Source organism: Adiantum capillus-veneris, chromosome 23 (genome assembly GCF_014529385.1).
Source record: "Adiantum capillus-veneris isolate H3 chromosome 23, ASM1452938v2, whole genome shotgun sequence".
In the NCBI taxonomy this organism is placed as follows: domain Eukaryota; kingdom Viridiplantae; phylum Streptophyta; class Polypodiopsida; order Polypodiales; family Pteridaceae; genus Adiantum; species Adiantum capillus-veneris.
Window position 1 is genome coordinate 37579659 of NC_140953.1, and position 23048 is coordinate 37602706.

A 23048-nucleotide genomic window follows, 5' to 3' on the forward strand; every position below is an offset into this window, starting at 1 on the left:
TTGAGAGTATATAAATTGATGGGAAGTTCTACGTGTTTGATATGGCCATTTCAAGCATATCGTTGTATGCATAGAAAAAATATGTTTTTATGTGTTTTTGAGTTTTAGAAAGTGATACATTGCTTACCCTCTACAATGAGGACTCAATGTGGCAAGTAGAAGTGCTTTGGTAAGAAACAATGTTTGGATCATTTCAAATATTCAAAATTGCGCATGCAAAAATTTTGATATTTTAATTCTTGAGACATAAGTAATCAAAACCTCAAATAATTTCAAACTTTCCACACATATCAACTAAAGGTATCAAAGTGCATGGTATGAATAAAATGGGATACCTAAAACCTTAAGTTTCAATGTTATTGTGAAGGACTCGAGATTTTCAAGAGTTTTTGCACAATCAAAATTTCAAGATAAGGTGTAAGCGACAAGATTTAAGTAAGTTAGGGAGCCGAAAAAATACCTAATTTCTTGGTTGTAACATATAAAGTCATTTGATGTTGTCAAATTGCACTAGAATAGTCCCAATTTCATGAGAGGACCTTCGAAAGGCCAAAGTTATAGTCTTAGTCAGCACGTGCTAAAGTATGAAATTATGTTTATAGCTTGCAATTAAATTTGAAATTCCTAGCACGTGCTAAAGTATGAAATTATGTTTTTAGCTTGCAATTAAATTTGAAACTATTCCTTGAAGCTCATTCCATTATTTTGTAACACCAAGTACTAGCACTCGGCTTTTAAAAACAATAAAAACCTCACCTCTACAAAAAGATATAAGAATTTTATTATTATTTTGGCAAAACAACTTGAAATTTTATAGAAAATTACAACTTAGAAATTATCACAATTCTCTCCATAGGGCTTATATTTTGACATGGAGAAAAATCCAATGTTTTCTTTCCCTCATAAACCAACCTATGGTCTAGAAGCAAGGTGTAAAAAACTTATTTCTAGCTTGACAACTAAATAACCAAAACTTCGTAGGAAAACAGGACATTGTAGTGTCCAATTACAGAACTAGTGTTAATAACTAGAAATGGACCATACAACCTAAAAGACAACTTTGGACACTTCTTTCCTACTTGCTTAAGACGATGCTACATCATTCTAAGATACACTCAATCCCCTTCCTTGATAGTAACATCTTGACGATGCTTGTTAGCTTGTCGTGACTACGATTCTTGAGCCTTGCTTAGCCAAAGCTTCATACTCTCTGTAATCCCATCCAACGACGACTGGCTCTCAACATTGGCATCGGCATTTTTTGCATCAATAGCCTTGGTGCTAGCAAATCTACCCCTCCAGATTAGATTTGTTGAGCATTCCCAACGTTCACACTTCCATCGTCATCGATTGCAAATTTCAGCCATAGACTCGCCGTCAAATTGCAGAGCCAAGTCAATCAACCCTATTGTTTCTAGTTTTCAGCCCTTAGCTTCGCAAATCCAAGCATCCCACAAGATCCAATCAACATCTTAGCATCTAGATCCATTATATCAACATTTGTGCATATTAAAGCAAATACCTCTCTTGCAATAGATAGGGGGGCCTTGGAAGGGAGTTTGGGACCCCATGTGGTGTTAGGCTTCTTCCTCTCTCTATCGCTCATAGAACCTTCACTCACACTATCTCTCTCTTCTCCCTCTAGTCTATCGCGCATCTCTCCATGAAATAAAAGGAACTAGAGCAGACACTCAACACTTATCTAGAGTTATCACCTTAAATCACTTCCGTTGCACATTACAACCTAGGATGTCAAAATTGAAATGCCCAAATGGCATCTTTGCAACAGATGAAGCTTGAACTTTGGCCTCCCACCCTTGAGCCTTGGGTCTTGGCCCATGGGCCATGTGACAATAGTGGCCCAAACTCGCCCAAATTAACAGCCGGCCAATCAATTATGAAGATGGGACGCCTAATGGACATTCGTACAGGATTGGGCGGGTCGAATGCTACCCACCCGTTGGACGTGGGCAGCCCCGCTCTTTAGTACTTAAACTACTTTGGTTCCACTATAGGCAGTACTATGCATGCAATTTTGTCCTGTGTGTAGGTTTTCGAGATTTGGACATTTCATGTTTGCCATATGGTGAAAAGTAATAGTAATCACACACAAGCCTTGGAACAATCAAGAAAAATATATCGGCCCAACACATCCACTTGTAGAAATGATAAATGACACACAAAGTTGCCTCAGAACGAGGGAAAATGAGATAAAAGATTACAATGCGACGAAGAGCAAACATCGACATATCCAAAGTTCCAATGCTAGCTTAAGTAAAGAGTTTAGCCAGGTGCAAAATTATTTTCTTGTTACTACTGACCAGTAATTACATCCATACCTCAACTCTTCATCAGATCGAAGCAAGTTAGGCATGTATTATTTGATACACTTAAGACGAGTAGTCTTCAAAGCTTATCCTTCCAATGGAAACTCAGCAACCTTCTTCCATGAAGTCAAAGCCTTATCATTAATATCAGTACTATACAAAGATAAGGATGAGACAAGGAACTCTGTCTCACAGAGTTGAGATCCATAATTCTCTTCAACTAGAAGCCTAGCTTTCTCTTTGTCGTCCGCAGTTAGATCAGCATACAGCAGGCTCATATGTGGCATGTACACTGCAAAACACAGCAGAATAAAGGTCTCAACTAGCTTTGCCCCATAAATTGACAGAAAGACACTCAAAAGCAACTAACTAGAACTAAGAACTCTGATTTTTCAGCATTTTCTTGCACTTTCAAGTTGCCATAGCCATAATGAGCCTTAAGGGGTCTCTTCTCATTATTCCACACCACTTTTCTCTCTATGTATGGCTGGCTTTCATTAAAACAGTTCATCTTGCTGAATTCTGTGCCTTAAGTTTAACGTGTCGATTGTTATGTTATGACACTCCCAGCCCGTCGTGTTTGGGTTTAACCACGATGTGTTTGGGGTCTACAGACATAGGCGAACTCATTTCGGATCTCACCCCTTCAATCATCCTACCAAAATATCTTAGAAACTGGAAAGTATTTTGAAGCACGAAGACACGCACGTGTGCTGTTTGAATACAGCACGTATGAGCATACCCCATGCATTATAGGGAAGGAGAGAGCACAGAAATTTGTGTGCTTCCAGCATGAGAGAAATTATGTTCTTAAGTTGTTAAGAGCTTTTACTTAGAAGCCATCAGTTAAAAAGACATAAGTACAACTTCCAATTGAAACTCTAATGCAAGTGTGTCTTTGATGCTTGAAACTGCAGGACCTTGTCTATCTAAAGCATATGTTTGTACTTGCATCTTGAGTACTGTATAGATGTGAATTGGAACTCTGCTATGTGGACAAACATGAGTGAGTACCGTACAAATGTGGAAGAGCTTTATGTATTCATGTTTATGTGAATGCATCTGTGGTATTGGCATGGCATTCTATAGCATCTGTGACGCATTTATTTGACTTTAGAGCATCAAAATTTCCGGCTTGGATAAGATAGACTGGATACGTAGCATCTAAACATCTACGAGAAATCGATGAGATCTAGATGTGATGACTGAGAAGATCACTGTTCTGGAATATCGACAAGCTTACTAGATAGAATTTGATTGTGGAATTCAATTTTGTGTGGATGCATGCTGGAGAATGTCTAAAGTCTAGTGGGGATGGTCATTGGCATGTATGCATGAAGTCGGTGTTTGCTCATGAAACGGATTGGTATTTGCAAGTGTAATTGAGGGCAATTACCTTTTTCTCAAACGGGCGCGGGGCTGTTTTGGGGGGGGGGGGGGGGGGGGGGGGGGGGGGGGGGGCAGGGTACACACACACACAACCATAAATGCTACTCACTAGCCCACCCTAAACCCAACAAAACTTGGCATCAAGGGATGCATTTCTAAACCTGAGTGTATGGTATAATGATTAAGGTGAAGACCGACTTGCGTCGCTAAATAGTACATGTTTGATACATGGTTGAATAATCTTTTACGTCATTGAGATCCGGTACGATTGTTGAGATAAAGACTCATAGTCACTCACTAAATGCTTAAATACCTATCTGACATATGGTTACATATTCTTTTGGATGTTTGAGTATCTGCTTTGATTAACCGGCTGAAATCTTGTCTGAACATGTTTGATCCTGTTTAAACTTGCTTGGACTTATCAAGATCTGTTTAACATATTTAAGGCCCACTTGCATTATTAAGTGGTTTAATTTAATCTATAGCAGTCCAGACCGACTTTGTCCCGTTACGTCCCGTATCACACAATTGATGACCCGCACTCGACGATTTTAAGACCTAGAATGTATGATAGCCCTCACCATCGTTAATCTATACACACGAGAGCAGCCCCCCGCTTTGGCAATTTGTACTGGCAGAAACCAGCAAATCTCTTTCATGTTCTGTTTAGCAAAGGATAGGATGCATAAGCAGAGAGCTAGACTAAGTTCATGAATCAATACAAGTCACACCAAACTTTGAGAGACATGGACATCTTTCATTTACTCCCCTCCCCCCCCCCCCCCCCCCCCCCCCCCCCCGGGCCCCCTTTTGACAGATGCACACGCATAATCCATTTCTTTGCATAGTAGATGGTCATTTGGTCGGTTTATGTTTGAAAATTTCCTTTCAACACTTGCAACAAGCAAGGGATTCTCTTCAAACCCATTACACAATTTGCAAGAACTTAAAATGCGCACAAAAATATAGCATTAGAAATTACCTTGATTCGACTGTTGAGTTTCAAAAACGCCTTGCACCAACTTATTTGCCTGAAGTACCTATGAAATTCAAACATATGCGCAGTAAATACAATGAAAAGAAGGGGAAGAAAACAGGAAAAGTAAGGCATCAGTAACATAAGAATGCTTAATGCCATGAGGGCTAGCACTGTGATCTTCAATCCTTCTTGCGGCACAAAATTGAGGCCCACATTTGACATGGAAATCATAACTTTAACAAAAGAACCGGCTGTCATCAATGAAGAGGCCTAGTGTCGATGCTTGCTGTTTCCAATTATGACACGCACGTGAATTTTCATGGACAAGAGGAGGCTTGACAAGCTGACTAAACTTATATCTTGTGCTTCTGTACTGAATTCGCTCCACAAATACCGATTTTTTTCATGTTTTCAAAACTTGCATCAAAATGCTGTGTCCTTTAATAAATGGCCTAAAAGTCACCTTGCCGGACACAATGTGTGCACTGCCAAGATCCACGCATAGGAGAACCTGATGAGGCAAGGCTCAGACACAAGGAAGCCCTTTCTCAGTATCACACGTTACAAATTTCTCTTCAGGCATAGTCCTGAAGATTATAATCCTCTTCAAGAAGCTGTGCATCAAGAGAAAATTAGAATCAACAGTTTTTTCAGATGCCAATCAAACGTCAAACGCAAATGGGTTTGATAGTATGAAACGAGTTTAATTCGGACCCATAGGACATTTCAAACATGACCCTAATTTTACGGCCTTTCAGAAACATGAATTCAAATCAGCACTGAAATAGAGCATTTGCAAGCAAGTTGCATTTTCATGATATTGCAACAACATGCACTAGAATGAATAGTGAATGAATGATCAATGCAAAAGACCCAACTTTTTAAATCCAATTAGGGAGAAATTTGAAACCCTATTTCAAAGTCCAAACTTTTCAAACCTTTTCAAACATCGGACGACAGTTTGCATGCAACTATTATTTCATTCCAATCATCCTTAACGTAGCGTATTTTATGTGACGTCTGTCTATTTTGAGCCCATATACTTCAGTCATTTTCACGAATTTTGCTTATTGATGTGGTTATTTTAACATGTAAGGCAACCCCATGTGACAAGTGCTATGGCTACGCTTTGTATCCAGCCAATAATTGGTGAAATCTCAAGCTTTGTATCCTAGCCACATGGACAAACTACAGCGGAATTGAAATGATGAAGATCTAATTTTACACTTCCACAATCCTTCACTTCTTTCCTTGCGTTAGTGATTCCTTTTAGCTTGAATGATGGTTCCTTTTACCTTTCCCTGGGGGAGGGAATGAGAGAGTGCGGTAGAGATGGGAAGAGGGAGAGAGCAAGATAGTGGAGGAGAATGACACCCAATAGGGTCCCAACCAACCCTCTCAAGGGGTCCCCCACACCGTTGCCAATGTGGTATTTGCTTTAGATTGCGTAGATGGAATGTACACAATGGAATACCTCAAGTGCCGACTCTACTGACTCGAATGATGACTGTCACCGCGGTAACTCCTCAAGATGAGGCACCTTCGGGCCTGATTTGATGCACCTTTGGATCCTCCTCGATGTGGACTTGCAGATGGTCACCAAGGGGCTGATTTGCACTCCCGACGTGAGAGGAATGAAGGGCTCAAAAACGCAGATCTCGAGGAGGCCGACGATGGACAGCAATGGAGCACTCAATGCCGGCGAGGGAATGGCCGAGGGGAGGCTCAATGGGCTGCCGAAGTATCGGACCGCAACGAGAAACATGCGCACGCAATTCCAAGCCCTGTTCCGGCAACGGAACAGGCTGAAAGCTGAAAACGCTTGCTGATTCTGCTGGACTTTGCTAGTGCTAGCACTAGATCTGCAAACGCCAGCCTGCTTGCTCCTAAAACACTGGCTGGACTACAGGCTGAAAACGCTAGCAATAGAGTTTGCACTAGAGTTTGCAAAACGCTGGCTGAACTTAGCACTAGCTCAATCTGAGAGAAAGCGCTGGCTGGATGGGTCCCTTTATAAAGCTGAAAATTGGCTTATTAATTTCCTTAGGCTTAGGTAGGGCAATGATCAATCCGTACACCCAACAAATAAATCATAAAAATGATTTATTAAAAAGTTAGGCCCGGGGGGGGGGGGGGGGGGGGGCAGTTTGGGTGAAACTTTCACCCAGGAATTAGATCGACGCGGGGAATGGCTCATTGGATTCCTCTTACCTGTAACTACAACGCATTTACAAACCATTTATGCAAGAGGGTTCCAAAATTGGAAAACCTAATCTAATGGACTTGTCCGAACATGCATGTCTTGTGAACACGCTCACAAAATTGCCGGTACTAATCCTCCTAGTATTCTAGACACTCCTATCTAGGAAGAAGGGGAAAACTGGCTCTAGAAGTCGATGAAGCATGTCCACATGGCACACAAAGCCATATGCACGTGACAAGTCGGTTCCAGTTTCTCCCCAGAGACAAATGTTAGGGAATGAGGGCTATTTTGAGGCTGTGCTTGCCAAAGTGAGGTCGTTTTCTCATGTCAGGATGTGTTTAGCTTAGGGTTTTGGCTTTGTTCCATAGCTATTAGGCTCCTGCAAACTCGGAGAATTTTTCCCGGCCTTGCCTGATTTTTTTCCAAAGCACTGCAGGCCATCCGGTGCCTGTCTTGCTATTTTTCCCATTTATGAGATCATGGGGGCTGGTGGACAGTTGGCCAACCAACACCTCTAGGGCTATATATGCACGGCACGGACAGTTCCGACAGTTCGTCGTCCTCTAGTTCTAGTGAGGATGAGAAAAGGCGAAAGAAGAGGAGAAAAAGCGAGAAAGCAAGGAAAGAAGAATTCTGAAAAAGTCTAGAAGGCATGGGAGGCCATCTAGCTGTCTAGAGGAGGAAAGCTCGTCCTCTTCTAAGAGTGACCAAATGAGCAAGAAAACCAAGAAGTTCAACGAAAGGGGTCAAGCCGTCATGTTTGAGACGTTTTCGGGTTACTAGGACACCCATCGAGCCCTTGAGTTTATACAACAGTTGACGTCGCCTTCTCTGGAGGTCGGTTGTCGGAGCACTCCAAGGTGCGAAGGGTAGCATCTTACTTGAAAGAAAATGCACAGACATGGTGGTCTACTCTATTGCTACGCAAAGAAGCACTTGCGACGTGGGTAGATTCAAGAAAATTTTCACGTCAAACGAATATGAAAGAGATGTCATCACGGCTTGGCATCAACTGAGAATGACTAAGAAAGATACATTGAATGACTATTGCCAGAGGTTTTGGGATACTTATTTGCCAGTCTCTTCGTTTCGAAAGATTACTTTGAGGGACCAAATTGAGCGGTTTTGCTGTGGTTTGCCAAAAGAGATATGAGAGTATTGTCTACAACAGAAGTCTGACTTATGGGACATGCTAAGCAAGGATTCGGAATGCATGCCGGCTCATTGACTTATCCTACGGACAGGATGGTATCCACCTCACCAGGACAAGAGTCTTCTAGTGAAAAAAATGAATCAAGGAAACTAGATGACAGCTCATCACAATATTCCGAAGCAGTAAGAGAATCGGATGGTAGCGCATCCGAGGGTTCCGACGCACTGGATTAGATGATAGTGCGTCTTAAGATTTTGATGATTGAGACTAACGTGCCAATGGAAAGAGGAGGCTAGTGAGGCTACCCATAGATCCCATGGCACAAGGAAAGAAAGTAGAGGAAATTAACTGGTAGATCAGAGAATTTCCCAAATCCAGATTGAGGTGCTAAGGACAAGAGGCCAGAAGGGCTACCAATATGTCAAAGGGCACAAGGAAAGAATTGAAAGGTAGGCTAGGTCCACCGGAGAATTCGGTCAAGGGTACCTTCTGGCCCTCGATGATGCAAAGTGGATGGAGGAGGAGAACCTCGCAATTTCTCTTCAGAGAGAGCTCTACCTTGAATCTTTTGGGCTATTAGCAATGTCTATGCCAAAAGTTACCGATGAATAAGCAGGTAGAATCTCGTGTGGTGTGGACTACACAAGAGGGGAGCCACTCGACTCCTTTGTCACAGATTGCCTAGATTGAATAAAGTCACTGATCTCTCTTTGAGATTTTAGAATGCTGACGAGCTGACAATATTTTGCGGAATGACTTTATGAATTGTGTCCACTGAATTGGAAATTACCTTGATTGAACTGAAAACATGTGCTCTTTCATGTGTGTATTGTTAGAGACATTTAGAGAAAGATGAAATGTCTACAGCATTTTGTCTGATAAATAATTAGAACTTAGTACATCTACACATCCGTCAAAGATAAGTAAGATATGAATGTGATGGCCAAGTGAATGAAGAATGAATGTGACTTGAACTTAGTGCATATAAACATCTGTTAGAGATCAGTGAGATCTAGATGTGATGCCTAAGTGTATGTGAAGTGGATGAGATTCTAGTACATCAAGATGTCTATCTGGATGAGATGACCGGATATTGTTGTGAGTGCATCAAGAGTTTTGGAAGGATAAGAAGGATGCGCAGTGATCTAAGTGCATCAAGAGTTCTAGACGGAATGAGATGGCTAGATTGAATGATTGAAACACGATGTCCACTATGAACTAAGTGCGTGATTTTGTGAATTGCATGCTATGTGGATGTATTGTCTTGTGGGGATGGTCATGGGCATGGTTTGCTTGGTTGAAATGTAAAATGAAAGGATATGAATCTGATATAACGAGATTTAGTAGATCAGAACATCCGTGAAAGGTCAACATGGTCTCGATGTGATTGCTAAATGGTTACAATGATCAAGATTTGTATTTGAGACCCTTGACAGAAATGTGATTGATCAATGACTGATGTCTTTGTAGAAGTGTTAGATTGGTGGAGTGTAACAAACTGGGACACTCCAAGTCAAGAATCAATCGCGACAGCACTAAATAACCACTTCAAAACAATTAACAGATCACAATAGATTTACGCTCGCCCGGCGGAGTTCCGTGCCTAGAGATATTGGCCCCAAAGACTGGCGCCCCTTTCGGTATTTCTTTATTTATTAAAATCAATGTAAGAGTACAAAGAGTGGTTAGGGTTTCACTTTCAGACTCTACGTCTAGATGCTCTGAGAAGTGAAGGCCCAAGCCACTTATTTAAAGGTTTACAAGGGATGCCAAAAGCAAAGCCCCAAAAGCTTGAAAGCAAAAGCTCTTTTCCCTCTCTCATAGAGAAGTTCTGAAAGCAAAAGCAACTGCTCTCTCTCTCTCTCTCACACAGAGTCAATGACTGAAAGCAAAAGCATCTCCTCTCTCTCTCTTTCTCATTGCGTAGAGAAAGCATCAGAAACTTGCGTCGCCTAGAAAAGCAGCCCGCAAATCCTGCCGCAAATCACAGAAATCCGTACCAACTGCTGCCACGTGGCATCCCGGCAGAAATTAGGGTTTGCTGCAAATTAGGGTTTGCTACAAATTAGGGTTTTTGGCAGATTTTAGGGTTTGCAGGAATTTTAGGGTTTCAGCCAGAAATTAGGGTTTCTGTCGTCGCCACGTCATCACTGTGACATACCCCCCTCTTGAAAGCATTGTAATCGACCGCGATTATGCCTGCAAAACCGACAAAAGCCATAAACCGTCTTAGCAGACACTGACTGTTAGTACCTACGTACTAGGAATACACATCTAGCACATGTACCAAATTGACACTCACATCACAGGACATCACATGACATTCAACATTCATTCGGATCTTAGAGCATGATTTATCGGCAATGTAGCTAGCAATCATATCTAGGTCCAATCGGGACCTCATCGATGTCCGATTGACTAACCCCTATTGCAACCATGTCTATTCGAGATCAATCGGACCAAAATGATGCAGTCATTTCGTCTATCAGTTCCTGCACTTAAAAGAAGTCAAGAACAAATCAGTATCATAATCAAGAATTCCATTTCATAAAGTCATCCAGCAGAACACTGTCAGCTCTCAATATCCCTGAAGCTCAAAGAGACATCAGTGACTTTAGTATCAAAATCAAGGCATCTGTTGACAAAGCAACGGAGCGACTCCCCTCTTGTGCATCCCACTGCACCAGATCTTCGGCCAAGCTGAATTCTGGGTTCCGTTTGGAATAGACTATGCTAAACCAAAAGCATCGAGGTAAAGTTTCACAATCTGAGGAGTATCTGCTAGGTCCTCCTCCTCCATCCACTTCGCATCTAGTGCGGGATAATTCTTGAACTTAACCAAGAATCGCCTTCGGACTTTACCTTTAGTCTTCGTATCTTTATGTGCCAAAATCTGTTCAGGAACAAGGATCTCCTCGTTTTCTTCCACTTCGGGTTGCTCATCAGGCTCCCCATCATCAGGCACATCACCTTTAAAAGGTTTCAAGACACTCACATGAAATGCATTGTGAATCCTCCATGTATCTGGCAGTTTCAATCAGAAGGAGACATCATTTATCTTTTCAGTAATCTGGAAAGGTCCGTAGTATAGCATACTAAGCTTTGGAAAAAGCCTCTTCTTTCCCTTTTTCTTTCGTAGGCGTGCCTTCTCAAAACGTAAGAGCACCCAATCATCCTCCTTCAATTTCATGTCGCGACGATGGCGATCCGCTGCCTTTTTCTGTCGTTCTTGAGACTTCTGCAAAGTCTCGCGAACCTTGGCAAAAGCCGTATCCAAATCTCGCATATATTCATCCGCTTCAAAGATCTTATCTTTCGTGCTCAGGAAGGGTGGAACCTTCGCAGCACCTTCAACAATCTCAAATGGCGCCTTCCCCGTCGAAGAGTGTATCGTGTTATTGTAGGCAAATTCCACCAAAGGTAAGTATCTTTCCCATTGAGTCTTCTGATCTGAGATATAAGACTTCAATAAATCTAGAACCAATGAATTGGCAATCTCAGACTGCCCGTCAGTCTGCGGGTGGAACGATGACAAGAACTGCAACCGCGTGCCAATGTTCTCCCAAATTGCCTTCCAAAACAAACTCGTAAATCTGGGGTCTCTGTTGGAGACAATCGTCTCCGGCATGCCATGTAATCTGAAGATCTGGGCCACAAACAGTCTCGCTAAGTGATCCAGCTTGACTGTTTTCTTCACTGGAATGAAATGAGCCTGTTTGCTAAATCTGTCAATAACAGTCCAGATACCATCGTGACCACTCTGTGTCCTCGGGAGATCAAAAATGAAATCCATCGCAATACTTTCCCAGGGGCGGGTGGGTATGGGTAAAGGCTGTAACAATCCCTGTGCCTTATGCCTGTCAAACTTGACCTTCTGGCATACTAAGCAACTGCGCACAAACTCTTCCACATCCTTTTTGAGTCTCGGCCAAAAGAAGTATCTCTCTACCCCTTTCATGGTGGTAGCAATGCCGCGTTGACCCGTAAAAGGTGGACAATGGCATTCAGTCATAACCTTTTCCCTCAACGGCTGTGTAACGCACAACATAGTCTTTTTCATCAAGTAGCCTTCCCGAAGGGAGCATCCAACTATTGTCTCCCCATCCCGTATCCGTGTGAAAATATCTGCAAAATCTGTATCTATGGCATACTGATCGACCATATCCTCGAAGCTCCTATGATGTATCGCGGAAATAGCCAGAACCAACGGCTTCCGAGACAAAGCATCTGCCACCACATTCTTTTGTCCCTGCACATGGACAATCTGGAAGTGAAACTGTGAGAAGATGTTCGCCCACCGCATCTGCTTTTCCGAAAGCTGCTTCTGTGACAAGAAGTAGCGCAAACTCTGATGGTCTTTAAAGACAGTAAAATCCGCTCCGAGTAGGTAATGCCGCCACTGAGTAAGAGCATGGACAACCGCCAAAAGCTCTTTCTCATATATCTGTGCTGTCAACTCCGGCCTAGAGAACAATCGGCTCTCGTAAGCAATGACATGGCCTTCTTGCATGAAGACCGCACCCAGACTACGACCACAAGCATCACAATATACTTCAAATGAATTCTGCAAGTCCGGCAAAGTCAAAACCGGTCCCGTAGTCAATTTCGCTTTCAATGTCTGAAAGGCAGTCACGTATGTGGATTCCCAGGAGAAAGGGACTCCTTTCTGTATCAAGATATGCAAAGGGGAAGCAACCTCTGCAAGCTTTCGAATGAACTGTAGTACGAACAGTCCAAAGAAGCTTCCAACTTCATGGACATTCTTTAAATCGGGCCAATCACGGATAGTGTCTATCTTGGCCGGATCCATTTGCACTCCTGCTGCTGAGACAAAGTGTCCCAAAAAGTGTATCTCTGAAGCAGATGATCTCTGTGTTCTGCCTCATTCTTGGAGAAAACAATGATATCATCAAAGAAAGTGCCAACAAATAGCCTATACTCTCGAAAAATCCTTTCCATCATCCGGTTTAAATGTCGCAGGAGCATTGGTTAAGCCAAAAGGCATCACCAAAAAAACTCAAATAACCCAAAAGTCGTCCGAAAGACTGTCCAGTAGACGTCTCCCGGCGCGATTCGGATCTGATGATATCCACTCTTCAAGTCAATCCTGCTAAAGCACGAGGATCCCTGTAACCTATCGAGTATATCATCGATCCTAGGAATCGGAAATCTATTCTTGATGGTGATTTTGTTGAGAGCGCTATAATCGATGCTCATTCTCCAAGATCCGTCTTTCTTCAAATCCAGCAACAGTGGAGAGCAATACGGTGAAGTACTATGCTAGACAATACCCTGTTTCAAGAGGTCTTTCACTGGGTTCATAATCTTTTCATTCTGTACTCGGCTCACACGGTTCGGTGGCCGGTTCGATGGCATGCTTCCAGGTATCAGGTCAATGGTCTGATCTTCAGGCCCTCTGAAAAACAATCGGCATGAGAGTGGAGAAAAAATCTTGGCGTTCTTTGGGTCAGGTCAAAACATATTCAACCTTTATCCATCATTCAGTTCTCTCCCAAAAGAATGAGTAAAGAAACTGAAGTTCATCAAGTACAATCTCTAAGCCCTTCATTTATCAAAGTCGCTTTCTCAGCCCGATAGTCAACCACGGCGTAGTTCTTGTGGTACCAAGGGATCCTGAGTAGAACGTCACTCGCGTGCCCTGAACACCTCTGTCATTGCAAACGAAGTTTGCCAATGCTCGGTGTAATGGCAACATCCCATCCGGGTGCCAGTCGAACTACCTCCGCCCGTGGCGTCAGTCTGTCGGGCGTAATTCCAAATCGAGCCGCCAATTCCAAGTGAAAAGAAGTTGGCCTTGGCTCCTTCAAAAGAGCTTCTTGATCCTTCACTTTGCCCCAAAAGCGGCAAAGTTTGTACTTTCATTCATTAGATTCGGTGCAGGTCCCACGCCATGTCGTACCAGTTCTGCTTTTCTATCTGCCTTTTCTGCCACGTTCCTCAGCTGCTCTCGAACTCTCAAGCTTGTTGTCGTCTTTATCATTCTGTTCTTTCTGTGCCTTTTTAGGGCACTTCGCGGAGATATGTCCATGTTCCCCGCATCCAAAGCACTTCCCCTCTCTGATGAAGCGAGCTCTCTCCTCAGGAGTAAGCTTGGGTCGTGCATCCTTTTTTCTCTGGGTTGCTCTTTTTCTTTCTACTTTCATTCCCAGAAGTCTGTTCGGCTCGTTGTGTTATGGCCTCATCTGTGGGGTAAGTCAGACTACCAGAGTGAATGGCAAAGCCCCGCTTCGCATGACTCATCACCTCCTGAATAGAAGCTGACTTCTGCTCCAAGCAATGATCTCGGATTTCTGTAGGTAGACCCAAGGTGAACCGCTCAATCTGTTCTCTAAACGTGATCTTCTTGAATGAAGAGGTGCGTAAAAAAGAGCTCCAGAATCTTTCACAATAAGCACTGATTGTATCTTTCTTGGTCATCCGAAGATGGTTCCAAGCAGCTCGTATATCTCGTTCATATTCTTGCGTCAACCAAGAAGAAATAAAAAGCTTTTTGAATTTCAGTCATTTAACCGGCGCAGTCTTGTTTAAAAGAAGCGTGGACCACCAAGTACGAGCATTCGCCTTTCGGTAAGAGGTAGCTCTCCGAATCTTGGAGTGCTTTGAATAGCGTCCTCCCGCGAAAGCAATGTCAAACTATTGTATAAACGACAAAGCCTTTGAAGCATTTGAGTATTCTGAAAAGGTATCAAACTTGATCGAGTGGCCACCTTCCTTAAACTCTCTGACGTTGTTGCTTTTATCTTCGAGAAAGTCATACTGGTTGGCTTTGTAAAAGTTCTTCTTGTTCGCATAGAAGTTTCCATCATCAGAATCTGAGCTGTCTGTAGACGAGTGAGTCCTCAATAGAACTGTCACGCTCTGGGCGAGATTTAGCCTTCTTTGCCTTTTTCTTACCCTTTCCGAAGCTTTGTTTCTTGCTTCGCTTTTTACCTTTTCTGTCTTCTTCGCTCCAATCTGAAGAGCTAGAAGAACTGTCAGAAGAAGAAGAAGAAGAAGAACTGGATACTCCTTCAAATTGAACACGCTTCTTCTGTTTCTTTGCCTTAGCAAAAGTTGACTGACGACCCAAATATCCCGGGAAGTCAGTACTTTTCTTCTGCTTTTTGCTGTGCTTTTTGGCTTTCATTTGCGCGTCAAAAAGCTGGGCAATCCGTGCATCAACCACCTCTTCTAATTCCTTCTTTGAATATTTCTTGTGAGCAGAAGGTTTCTTGAGAGTGGGTGTAGTGGTTTTCTGCCACTGCTCATACACTTCTTGAAAAGAAGTCTCGCTCATATATTTTGCAAATTTTGGGTCCTTCGCAAAATTGAGCATCATCTTCGTTGCATCGCCGATCAACTGGCAACGCTCCATCTCTCGCCGCTCCGCCTGCGTAGGCCGAGGCGGGCCATACTCTCTGCCTGAATCTTCGTTGTGATCCTTGCCCGCATCTCCAGATGCGGAGGGAGTCGATTGATCCTTGCGTGAAGCCATAGGTGCTGCCAAAAAAATATGGGGATCGGATTTCCCGTAGAAGAGAAATCGGCCGTGCTCTGATCACCATTGTAACAAACTTGGACACTCCAAGTCAAGAATCAATCGCGACAGCATCAAATAACCACTTCAAAACAATTCACAGATCACAATAATTACACTGGCCCGACGGAGTTCCGTGCCTAGAGATATTGGCCCCAAAGACTGGCGTCCCTTTCGGTATTTCTTTATTTATTAAAATCAATGTTAAGAGTACAAAGAGTGGTTAGGGTTTCACTCTCAGACTCTGCGTCCAGATGCTCTGAGAAGTGAAGGCCCAAGCCACTTATTTAAAGGTTTATAAGGGATACCAAAAGCAGAGCCCCAAAAGCTTGAAAGCAAAAGCTCTTTTCCCTCTCTCACAGAGAGCTTCTAAAAGCAAAAGCAACTGCTCCCTCTCTCTCACAGAGAGTCAATGACTGAAAGCAAAAGCATCTCCTCTCTCTCTCTTTCTCATTGTGTAGAGAAAGCATCAGAAACTTGCATCGCCCAGAAAAGCAACCCACAAATCCCACCACAAATCACGGAAATCCGTACCAACTGCTGCCACGTGGCATCTCAGTAGAAATTAGGGTTTGCTGCAAATTAGGGTTTCAGCAAGAAATTAGGGTTTCTGGCAGATTTTAGGGTTTGCAGCAATTTTAGGGTTTCAGCCAGAAATTAGGGTTTTTGCTGTCCGCCACGTCATCACTTTGTGACATGGAGTCTGGTGCATGAGTACATAGAGTCAGTGTCTCCTAAAGAAAGTTTCTGTCGTTTGACTGTTTTTGCAGGCGTGATCGAGGGCGATTACAATTCTTTCAAGAGGGGGGAATGTCACAAAGTGATGACATGGCATGACCGACTGGAAGAGAAATGGCCACCTAGACCATAGAAACTCAAAAACTAAGCCTGAAAAACTTTCGAGCACCGGACAAGGGGCCTAACCCTAAAAATCCCAAAGCTTGAACTTTGAGGTGGATTTCCATAAAATGCGCTGACGTGCTAACGTGGCCTACTGTACAAACGATGATGTGGCATGACAGAACGGAATTTTCACGTTTTGCATTGTTGGTGCCACGTGGCAGGCTGTACAAATTTTCGCAAATTACGATGGTTAGCTTTTGAGAGCCGATACTTTTAGAAAGAAGTGCTTTTGGACAAATTGCTTTTGGGGCTCTACTTTTAGGCAACCCTTGTATTGTTAATAAAGAACCCTTGGGGCCTCACTCTACAGAGCATCTGGACGTAGAATCTGAGAGCAGAGGACCCTCCGGAGTTGTACTTTGTTGTGAGCAATAATAAAGAAATACCAAAAGGAAGCCAATCTTTGGGGCCATTGCATTTGGGAACTCCCCCATGCCGTGTCGACTCTCCCTCCCTCCCCCCCCCCCCCCCCCCCCAAAGTTCAGTGATTTTGCAGTTTTTGTTTGAGTATTGCTATTGATTTCTCGCTTGGAGTGTCCAAGCTTGTAACACCATCTCATGTTAGTCTTCCTTCTCTCTCTCCTTCACTCACAGAACCTTCACTCAAAGTATCATTCTCTTCTCTCTCTAGTCTATTGCATATTTCTATCGTGAAGTACAAGAAACCTTGAATATGCACTGAGTATTGCTATTGATTTCTCGCTTGGAGTGTCCAAGCTTGTAACACCATCTCATGTTAGTCTTCCTTCTCTCTCTCCTTCACTCACAGAACCTTCACTCAAAGTATCATTCTCCTCTCTCTAGTCTATTGCATATTTCTATCATGGAGTAAAAGAAACCTTGAATATGCACTGAGAACTCATCCCGAGTTATCACCATAAATCACTTCCGTTGCACGTTACATTGGTATCAGAGCTTTGTAGCAGTGTCCGATATCATCACTCAAGAAAAGAACCTAAAGAACCCCGAACTTATTAGCTACACCGACCCTTAGTCCATCGTACATTAGGCGCGCTCCCGTCTTCATCTCTCTGTCTTAAGGGCCATTAAGCCATAGAGAACCACAGGAAACCTTTTGCTTGTTTGAGATTACATGTAACCCAAGAGCACTTGGGCGTGTCGATCTCTCTCAACGCAAGGCCGCTAAGGGGTGCACCTGTAACAAACTTGGACACCCCAAGTCTGGAATCTTGCACGATACACAAGAGAGAATCACTTTATAACACTTCACACTTAATTTACAGTTCAATTGAGTCGACATGGCCCGACGTAGTTCCGTGCCCAGAGAGATTGGCCCCAAAGATTGGCGCCCCTTTCGGTATTTCTTTTTGTATTAATGCTTGAGCAAAGTACAATTGCCCGCAGGTCTTCTCTGCTCACCGGCTCGTCTGCTCTTGTGAGCCAAAGAGAGCCCAGGGGACTTATTTGAAGGCCCTTGGCCATGAAGAGCCTTCAAACTCAAAAGCTTATAGCTCCCAAAAGCACCAGCGCTAAAGCAGCCAGTGCATTATGCAGAATTTCGTACGGCTTGCCACATCAACATAGCCGGCGTGTTTTGTGAAAATCCGTACGGCCAACCACGTCAGCACTTCAACGCGAATTGTGGATTTTCATACAACCAGCAGTCTTTCGTTTTCTTTTTAAGTTCACTAGTTGTACCTAGGGCCCTGTCGGCAGGTGCCCTATAAGTTGGGACATTTTATGGACATGCCACGTCATCAGTTTGTGACATATCCCCCTCTTGAAAGAGTTGTAATCGCCCTCGATTACGCCTACGGAACAGACAGAGGCCATAAACCAGTTCAGTAGACATTGATTCTAAGTACTGACGCACTAGACAAACACAAATCTAGCACTTGCACAAAGGCGACTCGATCTCATATCAATCATATAAAAATTGATTCCAGATCTAAGACCATGATTCCTGGCAACGTATTTAGCAATCGCATCTAGATCCATCCCGGACCTCACCGATGTCGGATTAGCTAATTCTTATTGCGATCATGTCTATTGATTCTCAAGACCAAAATGATGCAGCCATTTTGTCTTTCAATCCTACACTCAAACCAAATCACATTAGACAGTACACATCAATCAGATTCAAGTTCGGGAATTCCCATTTTCAATTTCCTTATTCATAAAGTCGTACAACAGAATACCGTCAACATTGCAATATCCCTGAAATCCAAAGGGAAATCTGTGACAAAGGAGCAAAGTGACTCCCCTCTCGTGCAGTCTCGTTTGCACCAAATTCAACTGTGCTAATCTGCGGGATCTTTTGGAATAGTGGCAGCTAAGCCGAAAGCCTCAAGGTAAAATTCCAAAATATGAGGAGTATCTTCTAGGTCCTCCTCCTCAATCCACTTCCCTTCCAATGCCAAACAGTTCTTTTCACTAAAAACCGCCAAATCACTTTACCTTTTTCTTGTATCTAGAAAGGGCCATAATACCTCATGCTAAGCTTTGGAAAAAGCCACTCCTTTCCCTTCCGTTTCCTTAGGCGTGCCTTCTCAAACGGTAAAAGCACCTAATCATCTTCCTTTAACTTCAAGTCGCGTCTATGACGATCTATTGCTTTCTTGTGCCGTGCTTGAGACTTCTTAGAGCCTCGGGAACCTTGGCAAAAGCAATATATATACCTAGATGAATAAGGATAAGCCTAGATTCACCCTTAAAGGAAAGTGCAAGGTATAGCCCCATGGTAGTCACCCACAAGACAATATAACCATCAGCTCCATCATGCATAGTATTGACTAAATACCACGACATCCCCACTAACGTCGTCAGTGCCCAATAGTGGGTGTAGAACTAGGTACTAACATATGCTCCCAAACACAACACACCCCACACGCACACACACATGAGCATACATCAATACAAAGTTCAACATACTGAGTTTCTGTCATGACTCCGGAGATCAAGGGCAGACTCAACCATAATGAAGCCTAGCACTAAAAGAAGCATTAAATCGAAAAAATTAGCACAAAAATGAGGTAGTTGATAGGGCATACACACCACAAAAGATAGAAAGAATTAGCACAAAATCAAATGGTCGTAACTCGGACGAAAACTTCACAATGTGAAGTCTGCATGTCCGCTATACGACTAAAAAATATACCTAGATGAATCCAGGATAAGCCTAGATTCACCCTTAAAGAATGTCCAAATCCCTTGTATACTAATCGGCTTCAAAGATCTTATCCTTGGTGCTAAAAAATGGAGGTACCTTAGCACCTTCGATTCCTACAAATGGCGCCTTCCTCGTCGTAGATATTTAAACGTGCACGTGCATGCTCACACACAATGGAGAAGAAGAGAAGAGGATAAGAGACATGAGAAGGAGCACCTTGAAGTTGGGTGTTATACCTTCCTGATGTACACAAAAAATCATGTTCAAAGACACAAGCAATTAATCAAATTATGAGGCCTAGACTATATTGTAGGCAAATTCCACCAAAGGCAAATATTTTTCCCATTGAGTCTTCTGATCAGAGATGTTAAGACTTCAATAAATCCAAAACCACTGAATTGGCTATCTCAAATTTCCCATCTGTTTGCGGGTGGAATGATGATAAGAACTGCAACCGCGTGCCAATGTTCTCCCAAATTGCCTTCCAAAACAAACTCTTAAATTGGGGATCTCTATCTGAGACTATCCCCACTTTGAGTCTTGGGGAGATCAAAGATAAAATCCATAGCAATGCTTTCCCAAGGGCGGGTGGGAATGGGTAAAGGCTGTAGAAGTCCCTGTGTCTTATGCCTAGCAAACTTGACCTTTTGGCATACTAAACAACTGCGAACAATCCTTTTTAAGACTCGGCCATTAGAAGTAACATTCCACACACTTCAAGGTGGTATCTATGCTGCAATGGCCTGTAAAAGGTGGACAATGGCACTCTGTCAAGACCTTTTTCCTCAAAGGTTGTGTAGCACACAACATCGTTTTCCACATCAAATAGCCGTCCCGTATGGAATAGCATGAAATTGTCTCCCCATTCTGTATCCGGGTAAAAATGTCACCAAAGTCCGGATCTGTGGCGTACTGGTCAACCATATCCTCGAAGCTTCTGTGATGAGCCGCGGAAATAGCCAGAACCAAGGGTTTTCAAGACAATGCATTCGCCACTAAATTCATCTGTCCTTGACCATGGACAATCTGGAAGTAAAACTGTGACAGGATGTTAGCCCATCGCATCTGCTTTTCCGAAAGCTGCTTCTGTGACAAGAAGTAGCATAAACTCTGGTGATTTGTAAAGACTGTGAAATCGGCTCCGAGTAAATAGTGCCGCCACTGTGTAAGAGCATGGGTCACTCGCAATAGCTCTTTCTCATATATCTGTGCTACCAACTCTCGCCGTGAAAACATCCTGCTTTCGTAAGCAATGACATGGCCTTCTTGCATCATAATTGCTCCCACACTATGACCACAAGCATCACAATAAACTTCGAATAGCTTTTGCAAGTCGGGCAAAGCCAACACTGGTCCAGTAGTCAATTTCTCTTTGAGCGTCTGAAAAGCAGTCACCTATGTCGGTCCCCACGTGAAAGGAACTCCTTTTTGAGTCAGTAAATGCAAAGGTGAAGTTATCTCTGCAAACTTCCGAATAAACCGCCGATACTAAGAGCACAAGCCCAAAAAGCTTCGAACTTTATGAACATTCTTTAGTTCAGGCCAATCGCGGATAGTCTCAATTTTGGCTAGGTCCATCTGCACTCAAACGATGTGCCCCAAGAAATGTATCTTCGGTAAGAAAAACTCGCTCTTTTTGGCATTGATAACCAATCTATGCTTCTGCAATGCCTGAAAAACCTGTAGCAGATGATGTACGTGCTTTGCTTCATTCTTGGAGAAAACTATAATGTCATCAAAGAAGTGCCCACAAAAGATCGATACTCTCGAAAAATCCTATCCATCATTCGATTAAATATTGTTGGAGCATTTGTAAGTCCAAAAGGCATCACTAGATATTCGAATAAACCAAAAGTTGTCCAAAAAGCTGTCTTGTAGACATCCCCCGGAGCAATTCGGATCTAATGATATCCACTTTTCAAATCAATTGTGTTGAAACAAGAGGATCCCTGAAGTCTATCGAGAATATCATCGATCCTTGGGATAGGGAATCGGTTTTTGACGGTGATTTTATTGAGAGCTCTTTCTTCAATGCACATTCTCCAAGATCCATCTTTCTTTAGTACTAGCCAAACCGGAGAATAGTAAGGTGATGTGCTAGGTTGGATGAGACCCTTTTCGAGAAGTTCTTTTACTTGGTTCATTATTTCTTCATTTTGTGCTCGCCTCACTCGATGGGGTGGCTGGGTCGCTGGTGTACTTCCACGAATCAAATCAATCGTATGGTTCTCTGGACGAGGTGGAGATAACTCGCCTGATAGACCTTCAGAGAAGCAATCATCTTGTGTGTGCAGAAATTCTTGTCGTTCCTTATCCAATTCAAACATATTGGTTGTTGTTCATCATTCAATTCTTTCAAGTAGATCGAGTAAACGAAAAGACTAGATTTCATTAATTTGGAAATGGCCCAAGCCAATACAATAGGGACGGATTCGCCCTCCAATTTTACATCGAGCACGATTTTCTTGCCCTTCTCATTCGTCAAAGTCGCTTTCTTAGCCCGATAGTCAACCACGGCGTTGTTCTTGTGGTACCAAGGGATTCCTAGGAGAACCCTTCCAAAGGCATGATGTAAAAGTCCTCGTGCCCTAAATACCCTTGGCAATGCAAACGAAGTTTGCCAATGACAAGTGTAATGGCAACATCCCGTCCAAGATCTCGTACTTTGCCCCATGCGTGGCAAAGTTTTGTGCTTTCATCCACCTGCTTTGGGTCGGTCCCCATACAATCTAGTACCAGTCTTGCTTTCATCTTTCCTTTTCTGCCACGTTCTTCAGCCGCTCTAGAACTCTTTGGCCTATCTTTTGATTGTCCTCGTCGTGCCTTTTTAGGGGACCTTGCAAAGATGTGTCCTTGTTCTCTGCAATCAAAACACTTCCCCTCTTTGAGGTATGATCTCTGTTCCTCGATCAATCGAGATCGTGCCTCCTTTTTCTGAAACTTCCTTTTTCTTCTATTATCGTTTATCGAATTCTGTTCGGTCCTTGGTGTCGAAACTTGATCAGTGGGGTAAGTCATGTTACCCGAATGCATAGCAAATCCCCGCTTAGCATGTCCCATCAATTGTTGTATGGACTCGGACTTCTGCTCAAGGCAGTAATCTCGAATCTCTTTGGTAAGTCCACAGCAAAACCGCTCGATTTGCTACTTATAAGTGACCTTCTTAAAAGAAGAGGCCGATAGAAAAGCATCCCAAAATCTCTCACAATAAGCATCCAAAGTGTCAACCTTGGTCATCCGAAAATGGTTCCAAGCGGTCATCACATCTCATTCCTACTCTTAAGTCAGCCAAGAGGAAATAAAGAGCCATTTGAACTTTAACCACTTAGTCGGAGCTTATTTCCTTAAAAGAAGAGTGGATCACCACATTCGTGCATTTCCTTTCAAGAATGATGCAGCCCTCTTGATTTTTGAAGTGCTCTGA

General features: G+C 43.0%; 1 protein-coding gene across 3 annotated transcripts in view; it reads right to left on the minus strand.

Moving 5' to 3' along the window:
• Window positions 1-2282: 2282 nt before the first annotated feature.
• The window catches only part of LOC147427657 (cyclic phosphodiesterase-like), a 40531-nt gene continuing 19765 nt past the window's right edge, over window positions 2283-23048 (minus strand). Inside the window, exons 2-5 of one of the 3 annotated variants that reach the window (XM_086496435.1) lie at window positions 5162-5209; window positions 4702-4759; window positions 4301-4381; window positions 2481-2619 (exon numbers count right to left, since the gene is read on the minus strand). In XM_086496435.1, the coding sequence (XP_086352561.1) occupies window positions 4311-4381; window positions 4702-4759; window positions 5162-5209 (177 nt within the window). In that variant the 3' untranslated portion in view covers window positions 2481-2619; window positions 4301-4310. Of the gene's footprint in view, window positions 2620-4300; window positions 4382-4701; window positions 4760-5161; window positions 5210-23048 lie in introns of all 3 variants that reach the window. The other 2 variants (XM_086496433.1, XM_086496434.1) reach the window with 2 other exon arrangements.